Source organism: Pantherophis guttatus, chromosome 7 (genome assembly GCF_059756535.1).
Source record: "Pantherophis guttatus breed Tessera chromosome 7, ASM5975653v1, whole genome shotgun sequence".
Classification (NCBI taxonomy): domain Eukaryota; kingdom Metazoa; phylum Chordata; class Lepidosauria; order Squamata; family Colubridae; genus Pantherophis; species Pantherophis guttatus.
This window is the reverse complement of record NC_142069.1, coordinates 26,429,558-26,449,136: the sequence shown is the minus strand read 5'-3', so window position 1 is coordinate 26,449,136 and position 19,579 is coordinate 26,429,558. Positions and strand designations below refer to the sequence as shown.

The window sequence follows — 19,579 nt, the reverse complement described above, 5'->3', positions numbered from 1 at the left end:
AGTGGCTCTCTTTTCATTCTTGATGCTCCCCAAATTAATCAACTTTATTTAAACATTTGGTTAGAGGAGCAGTACTCTAATCCATGACCCATGACTCATTTTTCAGCCTCTGTGTGGATTTTGACCATGAATGCTGAAAACTGAAAGGTTAAGTTCTTGCAACTTCGAGGCAGAAAAAATATTACATATTCCAATTAATTTGGGGGCGGGGGAGAGAGTCTGTATCTTGTTTCTGCATTCAAATATTAATTGCAATCTCAGCCCCTAAATGTTGCCCAGTCTTGGCTCAGAGACTGCATTCAGATCTGATACTCCAACTTAAGAAAAAGAAAGTTTTTCTGCTGGGTAAAGAGTTTTCAGCCCCAGAAAAATGACAAAGTCCACACAGCAACTGAAGTCCTATACAACAAGTTAGTTAATTATGAATTTCCCCAAAAATGAATTCAGTGACCTCACTAAAGGAACCAGGCAAAGAAGTTGCTGGTTGTCAAGGATACAACATAGATATTTTGGGCACTAAAAATAATTGCAGAAAACTTTTTTTTCCAACAGAGAAAAAAAATAGTTCAATAAAAGTTTATTTCAGCAATAGATTTTAATTACTGAAAATATGCCCCCTTCCTATAAATCCCTCCCTTAACATTCCTTGTTCAGTTATACCATCATGTTTAACATAATCTGTGCTGAACTAACTGTTGCTTCTGCAGTGATCCAAATCAAATACCTACTTGTGAAAAATAAACTATACTAATTAGTTATTTGTCATCATATCTTCCTAGCTATATTTTCCAAAAGAGAACCACCTTGTGAAATTTGTCTGCTAAAATGTCTATTAACTCAGCATTGTAACCCAAGACAGGCTTTTCAAATTCATCACAACTCTTTCTCATTTGTTGTATTTCTTGCAAAGCCTATAAATTGGACTGGATATAATTCTTATTGTGAACACTTGCCTTGATCCTGGCCTTCTTTCTTTTTCATGCATAGCAATATTTCCTGCATCTCCAAAAGCAAATTCAGTTCCCACAAAGTTAGGCTAATTGACTGTTCCTTCAATTATGCTGTTTATGTTAGTTGACATTTCTTGACTGTGGAGACCTGTACTGTCTGAGTTTGATTTACTTGCATTAGTTTCATGTAATTTCTGTACTCCACACTCACTAGCACTGAGGATATTAGCTAGTCTGGTAATAAAATATCTCCAAGCAAGCAACCAAGCTCAAAGAGAGCACCAAGAACTCCAAAGTTTAATCCTGAGCTATTTACATTCTGTTATATTGGATTTTCTTGACTATGCCAATAGAGCAATCACTTTTTCAAATAGAAGAGTTATTTTACATTTTATCAAACTAAACTGTCAAATAAAAACAATATATCTTTGTCCTTTTTTGGCAATTGGTTTGTTTGTTTGTTTATATGCCACCCTTTTCACCATTAAGATGACTCTGAGAATTTACAAACAGTAGAAACATAAAAAAAAAAATTAAACTATATAAAAAGCTAAAATGAAGGCAAGCATGGGAATGAGATCGTCTTACCCCATCATGCACCTCCAGTAATGAGTATCCCCTCAGGCCCCCAAGCCAACCAGTAAAACCAAGTTTTAATACCCTCTGGAAGACAAAAGGGTAGGAGTGGTAGAGTGTGCCACAGAGCCAGGACCAAAGTGGAAAAGGCTCTTTTCCTTGACCCTACCCTACCTGCCAGAATTTCTTAGCAGATAAGGAACAAATTGGGGTGAGTTGGTATAACAAGATCTCCTGACTTGAGCAGGGTACAAGCTGCTATAATTGATACTTCGTTATGCATGTAGGATTGCCTAGCCCAACAGAACCGTATTCTGTTTAATAGCAAATCATAGTTTGCCAGTTTGCGTAACATTCATTTGATACGGTGGACAAACCATAGGCTTGCATATTCTCTGTTTATGTCATGAAGTGAACAATATTCTTGCTGATATGCAACAGGTCATTATATCAAAACCAATAACCGGTGGACAAACCACAGGTTATTGGTTTTGATATAATGACCTGTTGCATATCAGCAAGAATATTGTTCACTTCATGACATAAACAGAGAATATGCAAGCCTAAACTTGTATTGGAATGCACATTTACCTTTTCTCACTCCAGTATCAAATACAGTATCACAATATTTTTAGCAAAGTTCCAATATCTCCAATATTAAGGAAGGTTGTTTTTCCCAGAGTCTCTCAGCTTGAAGGACAAAACTTATGATCCTAACCTTAAAATATCTGTATTCTATAGCACATTATGACAAACCTCCATTATTTTCCTATTTTTTGGAAACTTTGATCCATTAATTTGAAATGCAAATATGCTTCAATTCCACAGTGTGGGTACAACTAATTCTGTTTCACTGTAATAGGATAGTTAAATTCCCCAAACTCCTAGAACGGTTAATCTTTTTTTGAGCATGACTCCTTAAGATTTGGAGTCGCATTCAATGGAAGCTTCTGTTAAAGAAAGGTCAGGTTGCTAATAGTTCAACATTCAAACATAGAAAAGATAAATATTCATGGAATTCTGTATAAAGTATGTCAATAGGGAAAAAGATAGTCAGAAAGACCATAAGAAAGAGAGGGCTGCTCTGATCATAGAAGTATTCAAAATTAGGGGTAGCTACTTGCCCTAGAAAAGTTTTCCATTTATTTTTTATTTAAAAAACTGTAGCAGTTACAAGGGTATTTAAGGGGATGGCATCAACATTCATATTTGAATTATGTGGAATATGAGTTCTGTTGAATTATAATAAATTATGCATAATTGTGTATGTATCAACAGAAGAACTTTCCACCTGATTTCATCCTGACTAAGGATTATGGCAGTTGGACTTCAATGTTGTAAACTTTAATAAAATTATTTTTTTAAAAAAGTATATCTGAATAGAGCCAGGTTGGAGAAAGTTGTTCTACTTCAACCCAATTTATTACTGTAAACCTATTGTTAGAAAATGTGCCATTCTTATATGCTAAATGGGAGAGTATTATTTATGGCATTCATAAATTCTTAAACATTTCAAAAGCATAAGAATATATGCATATTCTCAGAGCCATGTCCTGTTAAAACTCTCATTGCCGTGACCTTTAACTGGGCAAAATTGTGCATCAAAGGGCAATAACTTCTGAACCAGGGTACCTCAAATGAGCTAAGTTACAGAATGTGTCCCAAATCCAAAAGCCATTGTTCCTGTGGGAATAAAATTTGGGAAAGTTGTGGAAGCATCAGTGCTACTGGTTGCTGCTACACTGCTGGATTACTGCTGCAGCCACGAGATTCATTTTCTATGCTCTGTGACTTTCCCAGCCAGTCTCTTAATCCCTCACTCCCTCTGTCACCAGCAGCAGCTACTTAGCTGCCTACTGAAAAAGGAAGGAAGGAAGGAAGGAAGGAAGGAAGGAAGGAAGGAAGGAAGGAAGGAAGGAAGGAAGGATTGATTTGTGGTGCTCTCTGTCAAATTCCTTCAAGAAACTCAATAGGGAAGCAATCAGGAAGTTGGAAGTCACTCATGTTCCCACTGTTTTTTACCTATATATTCATGTTACCATATTGTTTTACAAGATCTACATTTGTGGGCAAATTTTAAATGGAAATATATATTTGTATCATAATATAGCTATTTTAAAAAATGTTTAGTTCTACAGGTAGTCCTCAAGGTACAACTGACCATTTACTGATGCTTGATGTTATAACACAGCCCCACCCCACCCCACCCAAGCTACATACAAACATACAAAATTTCAAAGTTACAATGACCGCATGGTCATTTGCCCCTATGACCAATCGTAGAGACACTGCACACACCCATCCACCTTTTTCCCTCCCATCTTGCCCCACTAGGTCCCCATAAGGTTTGCCACCCCACTGGGATCCACACATTACTCCCCACTCCCACTCACTTAGTTTTCGAAGATATCAAGATCTTAGGAAGTCAGGATAGGGAAGGCTGCTCCATTGTTGGGCCATTGCTGGACTACATGGCACAATCAAGAATAAATAGCAATAGCACTTAGACTTATATACCACTTTACAGTGCTTTACAGCCCTCTCTAAGTGGTTTACAGAGTTAGCATATTGCCCCCAACAATTTGAGTCCTCATTTTACCCACCTCGGAAGGATGGAGGCTGAGTCAACTTTGAGCCTGGTGAAATTGGAACTGCCAAATTGCAGGCAGATGTCAGTCAGCAGAAGTAACCTGCAGTACTTCATAATAACCACTGTGCCACTGTGACTCATCCTGCCATTTTTTTCTTTCCTCACTATGCTTTGCTCCCCCAAGGCCCACAGCGCAAACATAAAGCTACTTTTCCTCACTGGGTGAGCTGAGAATAAATCCTGTCATTTTTGCCTTCCTCACAATAATTTTTTACCCCAGGGTCAACAGCGCTAGTGTAAAGCAGCATAAAGGATTGTGAGGAAAGCAAAACCGGCAAGATTTACTTTCAGCTCACCCAGTGCCAGGAATGCTAGCTGGCACAGGGGGAACAAAGCATAGCAAGAAAAGCAAAACCAGCAGGATTTCTTCTACTCAGTTGTGCCATGTGGCCCCAGCAACAGAGTGGACATCTCTATTCCAATTTCCTGACCTCTGGATATCTTTCAGTGGTAAGTGTACAATTGTGTAAGGTGTGGTAGGGAGGAGGCCCATAGGGCTGTGGGGAATGCAGTTGCAAGGGGCAGGAAGCAGAACATGGGATACCTCAGACTGTGGGGAGGCCTTGGGAGTCCCAATGCAGGTGGGTTAGTACGTCCACCAGGCCTCCTATGTTCTCCCCATCCCTGAGTCAACCCATGCTCTAATTAATGACTTGTGTATATGTTTAACGAATGCATTGGATAGAGCAGGATGAGGAACTTGTTATTATCATAGTTACTTAATTTAGACATCAACTATAGACAGTAATGTGCAGGCTCCGTTACTGTAGTAAGTTAAGGACTATCTACATTTTTCAAAAAATGAAGTACAGAAATGCCTTCAAAAACAGTTGCACTGTTCCATTTTAATCTGAGTACTCCATGAAATTCTTGTGCATTCCTGAAGGAGATTGGTTTATACTGTTTACTGACCTAAAAAATGGAAGTTATCAAAATGTGCAAAGCTTACCAAGATCAAGTCAAAATATAACTATAATCTTTATTTGGGCATTTATATAAAAAAGAGTTAATGAGATTGCAATTATGAGATTAGATTTAGAACAGAAAAGCTAAATTAAAATGTTGTGACCGGTTGCCAGCATTATGAACTCTTAAGAAATATATGGGCATATTATTAACTCCAAAAGAAGTAGGATTTAATTATTCATACTAATTTCCAGTAGGTGCTGACCAACATTATGTTCAGTTGTAAATTGAAGTATTTCAACAGTTTTAACCCTGCATTTAGATTTTGTTCAGGAGCTTGTTCATATCGAATGCCAAATCATTCTGCAGACATGGTCTTCTTATCTTTCATAACACTAACCCAGGATTATAAGGCTAAGCAGAATTATAGAACAGGATTAAAAGAAATGTAGAACTAATTACACTTACACATAAGTGGACTTAACTAACCAGATGTCTGAGTTGGAAGGTCTTAGAAATCTAGTTATAAAATAAATAAAAGTAGTTTGTTATGTGGCAATGGTGCCTGTGGTTGAAGAAAAAGAAATTCCATCAGGCAAACAGATTATTGAGAAAAAATACTTATCTAAAGTAACTTTTTCGATTGTGATCATTTAGTAAAGCCTATGTACTATGCAAGATCTCTCTTTCAAGCATGGAAATGTTTGTTTTTTGCTATCCTCTTACTTTCAACTTTAACTGACTGAAACATCCATTAATTGATTCTACAACAATATTTTTGTATTCTATTTTATTGATGGTGATAATGCTACATTGCTTTTGTCATCGCAAGCCTATTATATTTATGGAAGCCATTGTTTGTTTCATGTATTTTGGCATATTGAATGACTTGTAATTACTTTGTAATTACAAAATAAGTTAATTCTGTGTTTGTATACTTTTTGTGTTTCCTTGTGTTTTTTAAATATTGGATATATAATTTACTCTTTACATATTTCCGTACTACCAGCACACCGGGGGGGGGGATGACACTAATCAGTTTAACTTATTCTCCTGTAGGCTCCATTAATTTCTGTTCACATATAGATTCCTGATACATATTTCAGTCCTATAACATAATGAACAGCAAGTCCTTGAGATCCATTAAAATTTGGACAAACAGAAATTTTTTTCAATTTGTATCTGCCTAGTTGGCAGATAGTAATGAAGTAATTGCCTAGAGTAACTAACCTTTTCTTTTCTTTTCTTTTCTTTTCTTTTAATAATCCCTGATTTGATTAAGACTTATTCTCACTGAGGTCATATCAATCCCCAAGGATTTGTGCAGTCCTCTAGGTTTCATGCACTTCTGCGACAGCAGTTTCAAGGACTAAATATGTACTGCAGATGCAGAAAGATAAAAATGGGAGAGCTACATCAGTGTTTCTCAAGCTTGGCAAATTTAAAATATGTGGACTTCAACTCATAGCATGTCGGCTGGGAAATTCTGGAAGGGGAAGTTCAGACATTGCCAAATTTGACAAGCACTAATCTAGATAAATTCATCTTCTTGCAAGTCTTGATTTCACTAATAACTTCTCCCATCTTCTCTTGGTGCCTGGTATTTTAAATCCTAAATCCTAAAATCACCTTAAAACAACTTCATCCAAAGTCCTGAACAAATAATAGTATGACATGTAGCCTATTTCAAAATACTATTTTCATTTGAAAGGCTGTTCATTTGATATACACTTTAAAATGAAGAACTGGAAGAAGGAATTGCATGGCTTTGAACCTGCTTATAAATAATTACCATTTGGAGAGCAGTCCCCTGGGTCTCAACTGGTATAACAATTGTATTACTCTTCAAATTAAGGTAATTATTTCTAAATTGGTATCTGTGCATATGAATTAACACCTATACATTCCATTCAATTCTATGCCCTTTTTAAATGACTCAGTTTCCTCTTTTTTCCTTTTTCCTTTTGGTAATTTTATTCATTGGTAATGCATAAATAGGCCCTGATAAACTGCCCAGATTTCTTTTCGTAAAATGAAAATGTAGTGTAAAGGTGTGTAAAGGTCCCTGAGATGTGGTCCGCAGAGGCTTCAAAGCTTGGTTCTTTTCATTTCTATTATAACAAAAGGGGGAATGATCAAATACCTACTAAAATGGAAAATAATATATTCACCACATTTAATTTACATTAAATGCAAACTGAAATAAAATCAGATCAAGCTTAATTTTTATTCTACATTGTCCCTTTTCTTTTTCGAGCAATCTATAAAAGGTGTGAACCTCTACTTCAGTTAACAAAGCAACAATAAGTTGTTCAATAGGATTTTTTAAAAATAATTTCAATTTAGCAAATATCACAGTTCAAAATTCTAGGGTGAGAATTTGTGGAAAGATCATATAAAATTAGGAATCAAAAATGAATTGATGGCATATAATCATATATAGTAACTTCAAAAGGAAATTGTTCTCAAATTTGAGGATTGTGTTGATATTTTTCCTATTTTCTTCATTGTATCCTTCCTTTAAAAATTTGACCAATAATTTCAATTTCTGCACTTAAGAAAAAGCATTTACCTTCTTTTAAAAATATTTAACTGGCGCTTAAGTGCTCTTTCTTTTATGACATGCATTAACTTATTTTTCTGTTTCTACAGAGGAAGGCATGTTCTTATTACTAATGCTTTATTGTTCCCTGCTCCTTGGATTTTATGTAGTGGTCTCAAAAGGGATGTTTCTTTAGAGGGTGTTAAATTGTCAATAAATAATGTTACTTCACTTTATTATATGAACATCTCACTGCATTGTGTGCATATGGATTCAAATATCAAATTACATACTATAAAACAAAAGGCATAGCTTGGTAGAACTGTCCTAGTTTTCTAGTCAAAATCTTTTCCTGGATAGTTGAGATAACTTTTTTCTTCTGTGAGGTTTTTACGAGATATTTTTGTCCATTTCTGAATTAAGCTTGTTTATTATAGTTTATGTTCTCTTTGTTTCACATAACTCATTTTTATTGGCTATTTCCTCAGTAGCCAGTAAGTGATCCTGTGAAACACCAAACTATTTTAGTATCATTACGTAAAGAAGATGTTTTCTTACTAGAAATAGGAAATGTCAAGAAGATACAGTTTGCAAAGCTGTAATGCAACTGTTGCTTATTCAGCACTTGGCAATCAGTAGCAGCAAAATATATTTGCAACTTAAAGAACTGTCTTACCTCTATCTAATTTTTTTAATGGACATGCAAACTCTTAAGAGCTGAACTTTGGATGAGTTTCCAATAAAACTCTCTTTCTTCTCCGTATACATTGTTTGGATCTTTTTCAAATGCATAAAATTAATGCTTGGAACAATGAATCCTTTTTATAGCTAAAATATAATCTCCATAAAAATCTTTTTTTTCCTAATTTGTCATTTTTTTTTACTGTCCTTGATGCTTTTTCCTGAGGGCCTTTAATTCTCACTCTTTTATCATCTTCCTTTATATTGCCAAAGTAGAATTGTTGATTTGGATTGGAGGGTAGAGAAATGATAAAGGGACAGTTTAACTTAACTAATCTTTGCAAAGAAACAAGAATGTAAAAAGTGGTAATTAATAAGATGCTTAGTTCAGTCAAAAGACAGCATGTTTCAAATATCTCTTTGCCCAAAATGCAGAGCCCATCATACAGATAGAATTCAATAGGTAGGATTTTCTATTATTAATTTTCCTTCTTTTCCTTTAGTTTCCTTTAAGAAGAGGTAAATGTAGAAGTTCCTTAGTGGGAAAGATATCTTTCCCACTAGCATGCTCTTATGATTTTTGTACTAAGGAGGAAGAAATGTTGTCAAATGCAAAAAGAAAAAAAAAGCATATTTAGAAGATAAACCAATGAAGCTGCGTTTTGATGCCTGCATTGTTTTCTCTACCAGGTGATACATTGGAACTCACCCAAAAAGTTGAGAGTAAAGAACAAGCATGTGGAGTTTTTCCGCAACCTCTATCTGACATTCCTAGAATATGATGGGAACTTGCTGAGGCGAGAGCTTTTTGGATGTCCCAGTGAAGCTGATGTCAACAGTGAAAATGTAAGCTGGCCTTAAACTTGGGGGTGGCTTTGATTTCCACAAATGTATGCAATTTGGAAGGGTGGGAAGGGATTTCTCTCAAACAGAAGGTTATAATTAGTCCAAATACCCTTAGTGGGGCCTGGAAAATAACTACCACAGGTTAATGCTTGGCCAGCCCAAGACATTGGGTTCCCTGTGACAAAGAACTCCCCCGCCCCCCGGTCTTTCACTATTTATTGAGACAAAAGTTCTCCAGATTGTGAGGTGGGCTTTTCTAAATAATTAATTTTCTAAATTAATTAAATATTATTTAATTAATACTGAGGGTTTAACTCAGAACTTTTTGCATTAAAAATTCTGAATTAAAATGAACTTTTCTCCAAGAATAGGAATATAGAGGAAAATAGTCTAAATAGTCTAAAATTTTGTTTGGCACATAATGTGCAGTGGTGAAGTGATAAAGAAATAGATGTTTTTCAAGTTTTATGTCCTATATATATTTATATATTGTAAACAATACAATAGGGAGACATTTTAAAATGCAATTATTGTGTAAGTGTATGAAATTTCAGGTAATTTTCTTCAATAATAAAGCTATATGCAGAATCTTTTCTCCTTCCAGGCACCTATGAAATATAATAGCAGTTTTCATATCTAGTGGAACCAAATTGGCCATTCAAGTCCCTCAACAAAGTAGTTCTGCAGATTTAAATTTAGGCATATTTATACTTAGTTTCTTTCTTGTTGTTCATGTAGTAGTGATTTATTTAATGTATCGGTAAGGAGACTATACTATGTGATGCATCTAAATTGGTGCTCATCAAAAGCAACAAAAGTCAAGAACCATTAATAGCAAGAGAAAAATGTGCTAAAGTAGCATAAGAGGAATAATATTGGTCTGCTAGCTTCTTTATGTATTGAGTGGTCATGACTGGTTAAAACTATTGCTCGGTATGCTTAAGTTATCTTATGAGGAAATCTAAAGGCCAAAGATTATTTTATGAACTACTGCTTATAGCAGTGTTTTTCAATCCTAGCAACTTTAAGATGGGCAGACTTCAACTCTCAGAATTCCCCATTTAATTGTAATGTAATTTTGGGAGTTGAAATCCACCCATCTTAAAGTCACTAAAAATAAGAAACACTTACTTTTAGGTTTCCCAGATGTATATCAGCCTGTCAGGTGTTTGATTAAAGACCTTTTTACACTAAGACATTCCTACCCAACAAGATCCATGATGGGAGGTATAAATCAACACAGGTTGGAAAGTTGGAGAAGGCTAATTTAGCAAAACCTGGCCTATTCGTCATTTGAGTCAGCTATAGTTTCTTTTTTCAAAGCTTGTTTCTGTTGTATACACCTTCCATTTTCTAGTATTCAGTGTCATTAAATTAGAAGTGTTGATTATCTGAGGGACAATCTTCAAGATCCTGTACTTTTTATTTTGTTTTGTATAGACACGTTTTCCCAATCTGAACATGGATGCAAGTAGGTCCACAATCTCAGTGGGAGTGAGGTTGGTGGTAGGCCACAAAGACAGTAAAAGAGCTGTCTGTTTATGTGTCTAGCAGGTGCACATTTAATTTGACTTTGAGACAAATAGGATGTGTAGCTAGCTAGACAAACATGAGAGTCAGTAGTTTGGGGTTTAGCATGTTAAGGTCAGTAGCTATTTTCTTTCCGTGGCCATCACTGTGAGCCATATTAATATTTATTTATTGGGTGTAGTATGTTATGTAAGCAAAGCAATTACATTTTGTTAACCAGAATTTAGTTATTAGCATGCACACCAATTATGATGTATTTGAGAACAGTGAAAATCAATGGGTTCCTCTTCCACAAAGGTAAAAGACCTTTATTGTCTTCTAATAAGGATTGCTTTTATGACTAGATTGACACATCCATGTAGATTTCTTTACAACTATTGTATGTCAAAGCCTTATTTCAAGATTTATTTTTTAAAAAACTTTATAATTAGCCTATAGCTTTGATATTGCCTGGTGATCCAATCTGCTTAGGAACAATAACTAGATAGCCTTTGTGATTTCAGACACAGTTTTATTAGAGCAAAACTTGCTTTGATCCTCAAAAATGTCAGATATGACATACGGGAAATAATGAGAAAATGGGGGTCCCATTTGAAATACCAATCATTTGGGGTCTTTAGGCAAGAGTATTTAATGTCTGTGCAAAATGGTTATGTACGTAATGTACTTCCATCGTTTTATTATAGTCATTTTCTACAAAGAAATTATTAATGCTGCCATCTTTCCTGTATTCTTCCCTTAACCCCAGACATTTTGCAAAATGTGAGTAAAGACCAAAAGAAGAAATTACATTATTTAGTAGTGCAGCCTATAATCTTCTCTTGCCGTATTCAAGTTGAAGTATGGATGATAATGCAGTCAACTTTGTACTCAGAAAATAGAATAGCAGAATACAGGGGAGGAGGATGCTTGTATTTTAAAATGAGCTTCTTTGCACTACTTGTAATTTTAGTGCTGAAGGCAGGAAGCAAATTATACATGCCCAGTAGACAAGCTGGCCATTCACAGAAGAAGTCAGAGTTCGGAATTTAAACAGCTTTGCCACTGATAATTTGGGTGCTGGCTGAATGATAGCTTTCATTGTTTACAAGATCAATGGTTTATGCCTGTCACTGGCAATCTGGCAGTATCAGAATTCACCCTCAAGGGGTTCTTTCAATATGTAAGCTGTTACAGTTTAGCAAGTTAGGTTATTAGAGGTATTGCTTTAGAATTTAATTTGTAATTAAGAGAGCTGGTTTGGAATGCAAATATCTGTTAAATACTTAATGGAGTTCACTTGATTTTATGCTGCCCTCAGTTATGTTTTGGCCTCATTACAATACACTAAGTACTAAGAACAAGGATTACTATGGGCATAAATTAGATAGCTTTTACCTTTTGTTGTTGTTGTTGTTTCTTGGTTATATGCAAAATAATCCATTCTTCCCATATAATAAATATTTTTAACATGCTGTTGGCTCATTTTCCTTTACATTTTTTTTTCTTCTGTGGATTTCAGTGTTTTGAATTAAAGTTAATGGTTGTTTCTACTTTTAGTTTGATGATTAACTATTATGGAAGGAGGTAAGATATAACATTAAACCAGCTCCACAACTAGCCCCATAGAAAAGGAATGGATCACAGTTTGTGTGTGTTTGTGTGTTTGTGTGTGTGTTGTATATTTTTAATAAGGTATGTATTCAAGTTTTTTTCCTTATGAAATTGTTACCTGATCATTGCTATACAAAGGAGAAACAGAGCTGAAGCTCTGGAATGATCTGAACAATTTACTAGAAGTCTGCATAGCTATGACAACTCTACAAATGATAGTGATCTTCAGAGGAAGAAACACAAAAGTTTGGCATACCTGACTGAATTTTAAGTTGTGTGAGTTTGCATAAGCGAGGAGTCCAATTCCATTACCATAGCAGCAAACCAACTGGTTGGGGACAAAAATGGAAGGGTTAAGAAAGAAGTGTATTGTAAATGCAGAATATGTAAAGTGGGATGTGTTGAGATTTACCAAATAATAATTCTTTTTTAAAATGTGAAAAATTATCAACATTAGATAATACTTTTCTGGAAGAAAGTGATTGGTAAACAAGATTCATTTATCAAAACTGAGATCTTTGAGAAGGGACCACAAAGAAACTGGCAAACATTAGCATGAAGACTGCCTTTCTTGGCAAGATTGCTTTACTCGACTATGTTCCAATCATAAACTTCCCAAAATAACAGCCAGGAATGTACAAAAGGAACTGATTGTATTTGTTCATGCATCATTTGCGTTTGTTTCTTTCTCTTTCTTGGAAGTATGTTAGGTACCTCCAAAGCACATAGCACAAAATGCTAGATAGTACCTTGCCCCAAAGTCCAAGCAGAGGTGAGATTCAGCCGGTTTGGATTGGTTTGGGTGAACCAGTTGTTAAGATTTTGCGCACTTCAAAGAACAGGCTGATCACACCACTGGCTGACCCCACCCTGCCCCTCCTTACCTTGCTTCACCCGCCTTGGCCTGTGGCTATAATCACGCCGATGCCCAACTACTCTCTGGCTCCTTCATTTGCTCAGACCACACGGCCCAGCTGATCTCCGTGCCTCGCCCACTTCCTTGCCTTCACCGCAGCCTACCATGCTGGCCACGAGGCCCAGCTGATCTCCGTGCCTCACCCACTCTGCTCACTGTGGCTGCTCACAAAGGTATGATGCTCGGCCAAAAGGCCGCCTCAGGGTGGACATGGCAAGGCTCAGCCGTCTTTTGGGCCTGGCTCTTGCCATCCTTCCGCCCACATGCCACCCACTCACCCTTCGCCTTGGGTTGGTGGGCTGCGCCAGTTCCTGCCTTTCTAAAGGGACACCTCCCCTTACCACCCCGCTTGTTCCCACATGTTTCCACCGTGCCTCCAACTCAACCCTGATCTAGTGACTTAACCAGATCCCTCGGTGAGCGGATCTGCATGAGATCCTCTCTAAGAAAAGGCCTTTCAGGCTAACTCATAAGCAATCTTTAGAGAAGCTGTGCAGGGCGCTTTGGTGCTACTTGGTGAGCCTGGTTCTCACAGTTATTTAGGGCGCTAAATAACTTGCTTGCAAAGGAAAAGGTGTGCAGTTTCCCTGGCACATCAGCACGCCCTGCCTCCTGCACACAAAGGGCTTGTTTGCTTTCTTGGGAGGATACTCGCTTTTCAGAGCAGGGATTTCTTTTCTTTCCTTGCCCCCACCCTGGGATTTCTTTGGCTCAACTTTATCTTTTTCCCTCCTCTGGGCTTTTTAAAAAGCTAACAACACAAAAGCCATCTCTCTCTCTCTCTCTCTCTCTCTCTCTCACACACACACACACACACACACACACAGATTGGATCTTTCTTTCTTCCCACCCACCGGAAACTCCAAGATTCCATCCTCAACCCCGCCTGCCCCATACAGCCACCTCCCACACGAGTTATGTAAAGTTGGCCACACCCACTCAGTCACATGCACCCCCCCCCAACCAAAACCACTGAGCTGGTCACTAGGAAGAACCGGTTGTTAAATTATTTGAATCCCACCACTGAATCCAAGTCTGAACAATGTCACTGAGGCCTGTTTGATTCTCTGATTTCCTTCATATTTAGGTGATTGTCAGAATTGAATTGAAGCAATTAAATAGTCTATCAACAGAAGAAAATAAAAGCAGAGCTTTGAATTAAATTGAAAATAACTACTTCAATACTTGGAAAAACACTAATTAACTGTTGTGTATCAGCAGGACAATGTTGTATATATACATCCCGCTTCTAAAATGCCTCTTCTGGAGAATTATTTATGGAGATTGTGAAGCTAAGGTTTTATAGATATTTCTATGTGTTTTTAGTATGACCCCTGCAACACTTTTAGAAATCAGAGCAAATAATTACAAATTGAAATTAAATAAATGAATATTAGATGATAAACATATACGGGAAACATCCTTTTTCTCCCCTGTGGATAGCTACTCCTTAGGGAACTGGTTGAAAGAGCTATAACAACTACACACTTAACATTACTAGCTGGAAAACAAATCTATTAAGACAATTCTCAGCATGTTCTTCTGTGTGCCCATTCTGTTGATGGATAACAGTTTGGAACTTCAGGTAACATTATAATTAAGACTACAAGTGATTATGTGTAACATCAAAGAGAAAATTTTAAGAGATGCAGCTTCAGGCTAATTCTCAGATATGAGAATTATCATGCCTCCAAACAAATATCCTTCTATATAACTGCTAAAGATGTATTATTTCTTAATTACATTACTACCGCAATGCAATCAAAACAAATTTTCTCAGCTAATAGAATATATAAAACAAAAATTAAAACTTCTGTGTTTAGATTAAAACTAATCAGAATCATAATAGCAATAATCACATCAAAGCCTACATAAAAACACAAAAAGCAAAAGAAAATAAGATGGTATCAGGTGTCCACTTAAGCAAGGGCCCTCCAAACAATTACGTTTTAAGCATTTTCTGGAAATCCAAGACTACCAGCATAAAATAAAATACATAAAATACATAAAATACAAAAGCAAAGCCTTCCCGCTTCAGCCTTTTGAACCTCTTGAAAATGTGCCTCCCAGCCAAAAATGTGTTTGCACAATAATGGAAAAGTGAAATTGTAATAAAAAATATTAGAATGTACAGAAATGGATAGATTTTAACAATTAATTTTAAGGAGAAGGAAGAAACTGAATATTTTTTAACATGGGTTTTGTTTTATCAATAGCAGAATAAATAGCTAAATAGCAGAAACAGAAGCGTCCAAGTACAAGTGAATGAAGCCAAGTCTCTGTGATGATCATCACACAGCAGTCGCGAATGAACTTATTCACCGCCATCCATAGCTCTATTTCATCAGTTTTGTTGACAAAGGATCTAGTGTTGGTTAGAAAAATACTTGGTAATGCTAATCTGTGTGGCTGCTTCTGTAACCGACCTAGCAAACCAGCTTTGTATCTCTGCTTCTGCTTCCTCTCTCTTCACCATCAACACCGCCTCCCAGGCCCAACAACGATCCATTGAGAGCCTGGCAGTCTTACTATATCACTTGGTATATTATGAGACCGCTGGAAGTCGCTGGTAATATCTAGTCGACTAGAAAATCCAATCTTTAGTAACACCCATGTGTATAGACTAGTTTTTATCCACTCACTCTACTATAACACCAGGAGCTCAAAGCCGCAGCGTCTACGTGCACCGCCATCTTGGATGAAGATGGATGGATGGATGGATAATATTCAAATCCCGTCAGTTTGCTAGCTATACAGAATCACATAATTATAAAACATAGGTGTGTTATGCATAGAAATTAGTTGCATACATCATTCACACAGATCATATCGCGATCCCTGGAAAGATAATGTATATTATTGTTCTGTGGGATAAAGAAGATGTTAGGATCTTTTTGAACAGAATGAATAGCAATTAAGAGTCCTGTCAGAGATTTTTAAAAATCTAGTTCTCAGTGTGAAATACGTAATATAACTGGTAAGTATGCTGAAGTATGATACACTAAAAGGCAAATATTCATTATCTTTTTCCCCCAAGGTGCATGATTACCTGCTTATTTCTTGATACTTAAGAATCCATCTTCCATTTTTTGAATTAACAATACTGACATCCAAATATCACAGAACAAGCATGACATTTGGCTTTCCACGAACTTTGCTCATACAGCTCAAATACAAAGCATGTTAATTAAAATAATAATATTTACAATTTAGCCTTGCAGTCTTAGTCAGTAATCCAAAACGCTTACAGGTGCATATCCAGCTGCTTAAAAGAAATAGCCTGAGATTTCTTTAAACTATTCAGAAGGATTTATTGCAAAAAAGACCAACATTTCATCTCTTGTGCTTAGTCAAAAGTAGATTTACTACCCAAATGTTGCAAACAGAAAAACAATGAAACGTTTGTGGTCTTTAAGAAGTGTGAAGAAATTTCTCAGAAAATAGAAAAGGTGTTTCTATTTAATTTGGTGGCTCTTACAATTTAATAGAAAGACTTTAAATTCTTTAAAGTAGGATTCTGATTTGAATCCTAACAACATCATAGGCTAATGCTCAAGATCCTGAATTTATTAGAAGAAAAGTAAAGCACTGAGCTAAAAGTAATGAATTCACAAATCTCTTCAAGGAAGACATAAGCTTTTTCATAGGTTCAAGAAAATCAGTTCATAAGGTCCTGTGGGCAGCTTTCAAACTGCAGAAGCATTTCCAAGTATCTTGAGCAAATTGCCAACAGAAAATAAACAAACCTGTCATAAATGAACTGGCCAGTAGAAGCAAAGCAACATGTAAACTCAGCAACAGGGACCAAGATTTCTGATTTATATAATTTTATCTAATTTCCAGGGGGCATACATTATAATTTAGCATTGTCTCAGGATGTACAGCAAATACCACATGCAAACTAGCCATTTCTAGTTTAGGATATGATAGAATATAGGCTATATGATATATCAGATAGGATATGATAGGGATAGGATTATTTTAGGATAGGATAAGTATTTATTTGTGCTATTACTATTAAGCAAGCAAAATTCTTTTTACTGTTGCCTATGATCAGATGGAAGACTCTGTTTGTTTTTAACTGAATAAGATAATCCATCAGCAGAATGCTGGCCAGATGTGGTCCACAAGACCAAATTATGTAGTTTCTGACAGTTCTGCCAACTCTCAGTCAAAGTTGATAATAAAAAGAGCTTGCCCACAGTTTCATTTATGAAGAAAAGAATAATAACATCAGGCTGTAATTAAGAAAAAAACATTCCATTTTTAAATTATTATTGTTATTTTGCCTTTCTCTTATCTGGATTTCATTTATAACAACATGAGTATGTTTAAGTACATCAGTAGTGGGTTCCGCCCGGGTCCGCCGAGCCGGTAGCGGTGACGATATGACGTCACCGAACTGGTTCTGCCCCCCCTGGCCCTCCCCGCGTTATTCTTACTTTTTATTTGACCCCACCCCAATCTATTGCTGCTTCCTGAGTCCCAGCTGATCGGCTAGAAGGAAAAAACCTGTTTAAACTCTTGCTTCAAAGGGCCACCCTACAGCTGATCAGTGTTAAAAGGCAGTGTGGTGGTAGACCGGTGCCTCCAAAAACAAATGAGTAGACCAGTGCCTGCAAAAATAAATGGGTAGACCAGTGCCTCCAAAAACAAATGAGTAGACCGGTGCCTCCAAAAACAGATGGTAGACCGGTGCCTCCAAAAATAAACGAGTAGACCGGTACAGCTCTGCAAGCAGTTAAAAGCCTGGTAGACCAGTACCTCTGCTAAATCCTAAAGAATTGTCACATAACCATAAAGCCATGCCCACAAAATAAGCCACACCCACAGAATCGGTAATAAAAAATTTTAGAACCCACATATATTCTACAACTGAGATATTTTTGATGAAAACAATATACTTATGCATATAATTGAATTCAAGCATTAATACAGTATTTCAGTAACAAAGAAGCATTTTGGGCCACTATCTGGAGGACAGGACATTGTTACAAGTGCAGAATTAGTGATCATATTCAGAGATGGAGAGGAGAAGAGGGAGAAATGCACACACACATATAATATCACTCCACTCTGGTACTTTTCTTAAGTTGCAGTTAATATAGTAAGGAATAAATATAGAGTGGGCAGGTATTTTGCACCATTTTTCTTCAGTAGAGAAATAATTAATTTCATAACATTGTTCCATAATCCATAACTAAGTTAATATATGTGTTTAGAAGTTTGAAGTAATCTAAACCTCATTTTGTGACTACAGCACCTAGATAATTGTTGTTTTTCAAGTATAAATATATAACCTGGGTATTCATGAAATTGGAAAAAGAAGATATTGTGATATGTGATATCTTAAAACAGTGATGCAGTTACAGCTAGTTACAGCTTTTTAACTATGCCTACTTAGCCTGATGACTTGGATTGATAAGAGATGTTAAATAGCTTTCCAAGAAAAGAAATGGAAAGAAAATTAAGATATTTCATGTAGCAATTTCTGAGTTTATTTAAAATGCTGATATTATCTACACTTTAGAGAAAATGAAATGAATTAGGTTGAGATCGTTTTTAGTGATAACTATGCTGAAATTTAAGATGATGTTCTTGCAATGATGAAGGGAGAACAATCCAAAATTAGTATTTGGGCTTAAAGACTGCAACTGTTATGAGAGTTTTGAAGCTATTTGTAACCTTTATTGTACCTCTTAATAAGTCATTCCTTGTGAGTGGAAGCTAAGAAGACTGAGGCAGACAGTGAGAAAGAAGAAAAGTACAAATAGTCCTCAGTTAGTAACCACAGTTGGGACAGGCAAATTTGTCACAAGATGAGACATCACATGACTGCGACTTTGCCAACTTCTCCACTCTTCTTGTCAGAAGCTGACTGTGAAGCATGCAAATGGCAGTTATGGGAAACTACAACAGTCTTGAACACCCCCAGTTGTGAAGCACCCGAATATGACCAAGGGAATACTCCAGCACCAGTTCTAAGTGCAAGGACTTGTTGTAAAGATACTTTCTCAGTGCTGCTGTAACTTCAGGCATTAAACATGAGTCATTAAGCAAGGACAGCTTATAATAGAATTGGCTATTCAGAATTAATTTTAAAAACATAGGGATTAGAATTACTGTAAAAACAAAAAGATTCATAAATGTGCCATCTGTTACTGATAGCGAGTGGTTTTATTTATTAATTTCAAGGGGCTCATTAAACACTGTCTAAATTCATGAAATATCTATTTAAAAATAAAAAAACCCTGTAATTAAGATGATAGTTCTCACGTAGCAGTTAGAAAACATAAAACATCAAATCCGGAGGTAGCATTCAGCAGGTTCTGACCAGTTCTGGAGAACCGGTAGTGGAAATTTTGAGTAGTTAGGAGAACCAGTAAATA

At 36.2% G+C, this 19,579-nt stretch overlaps 1 protein-coding gene across 2 annotated transcripts in view; it reads left to right on the top strand.

The window, feature by feature from the left end:
- LARGE1 (LARGE xylosyl- and glucuronyltransferase 1) overlaps positions 1-19,579 on the top strand; it is a 382,380-nt gene that overhangs the window by 322,314 nt on the left and 40,487 nt on the right. For both annotated transcript variants that reach the window (XM_034403814.3, XM_087873824.1), the window contains exon 10: positions 8,996-9,151. In XM_034403814.3, coding sequence (XP_034259705.2) covers positions 8,996-9,151 — 156 coding nt within the window. The remainder of the gene's footprint in view (positions 1-8,995; positions 9,152-19,579) is intronic.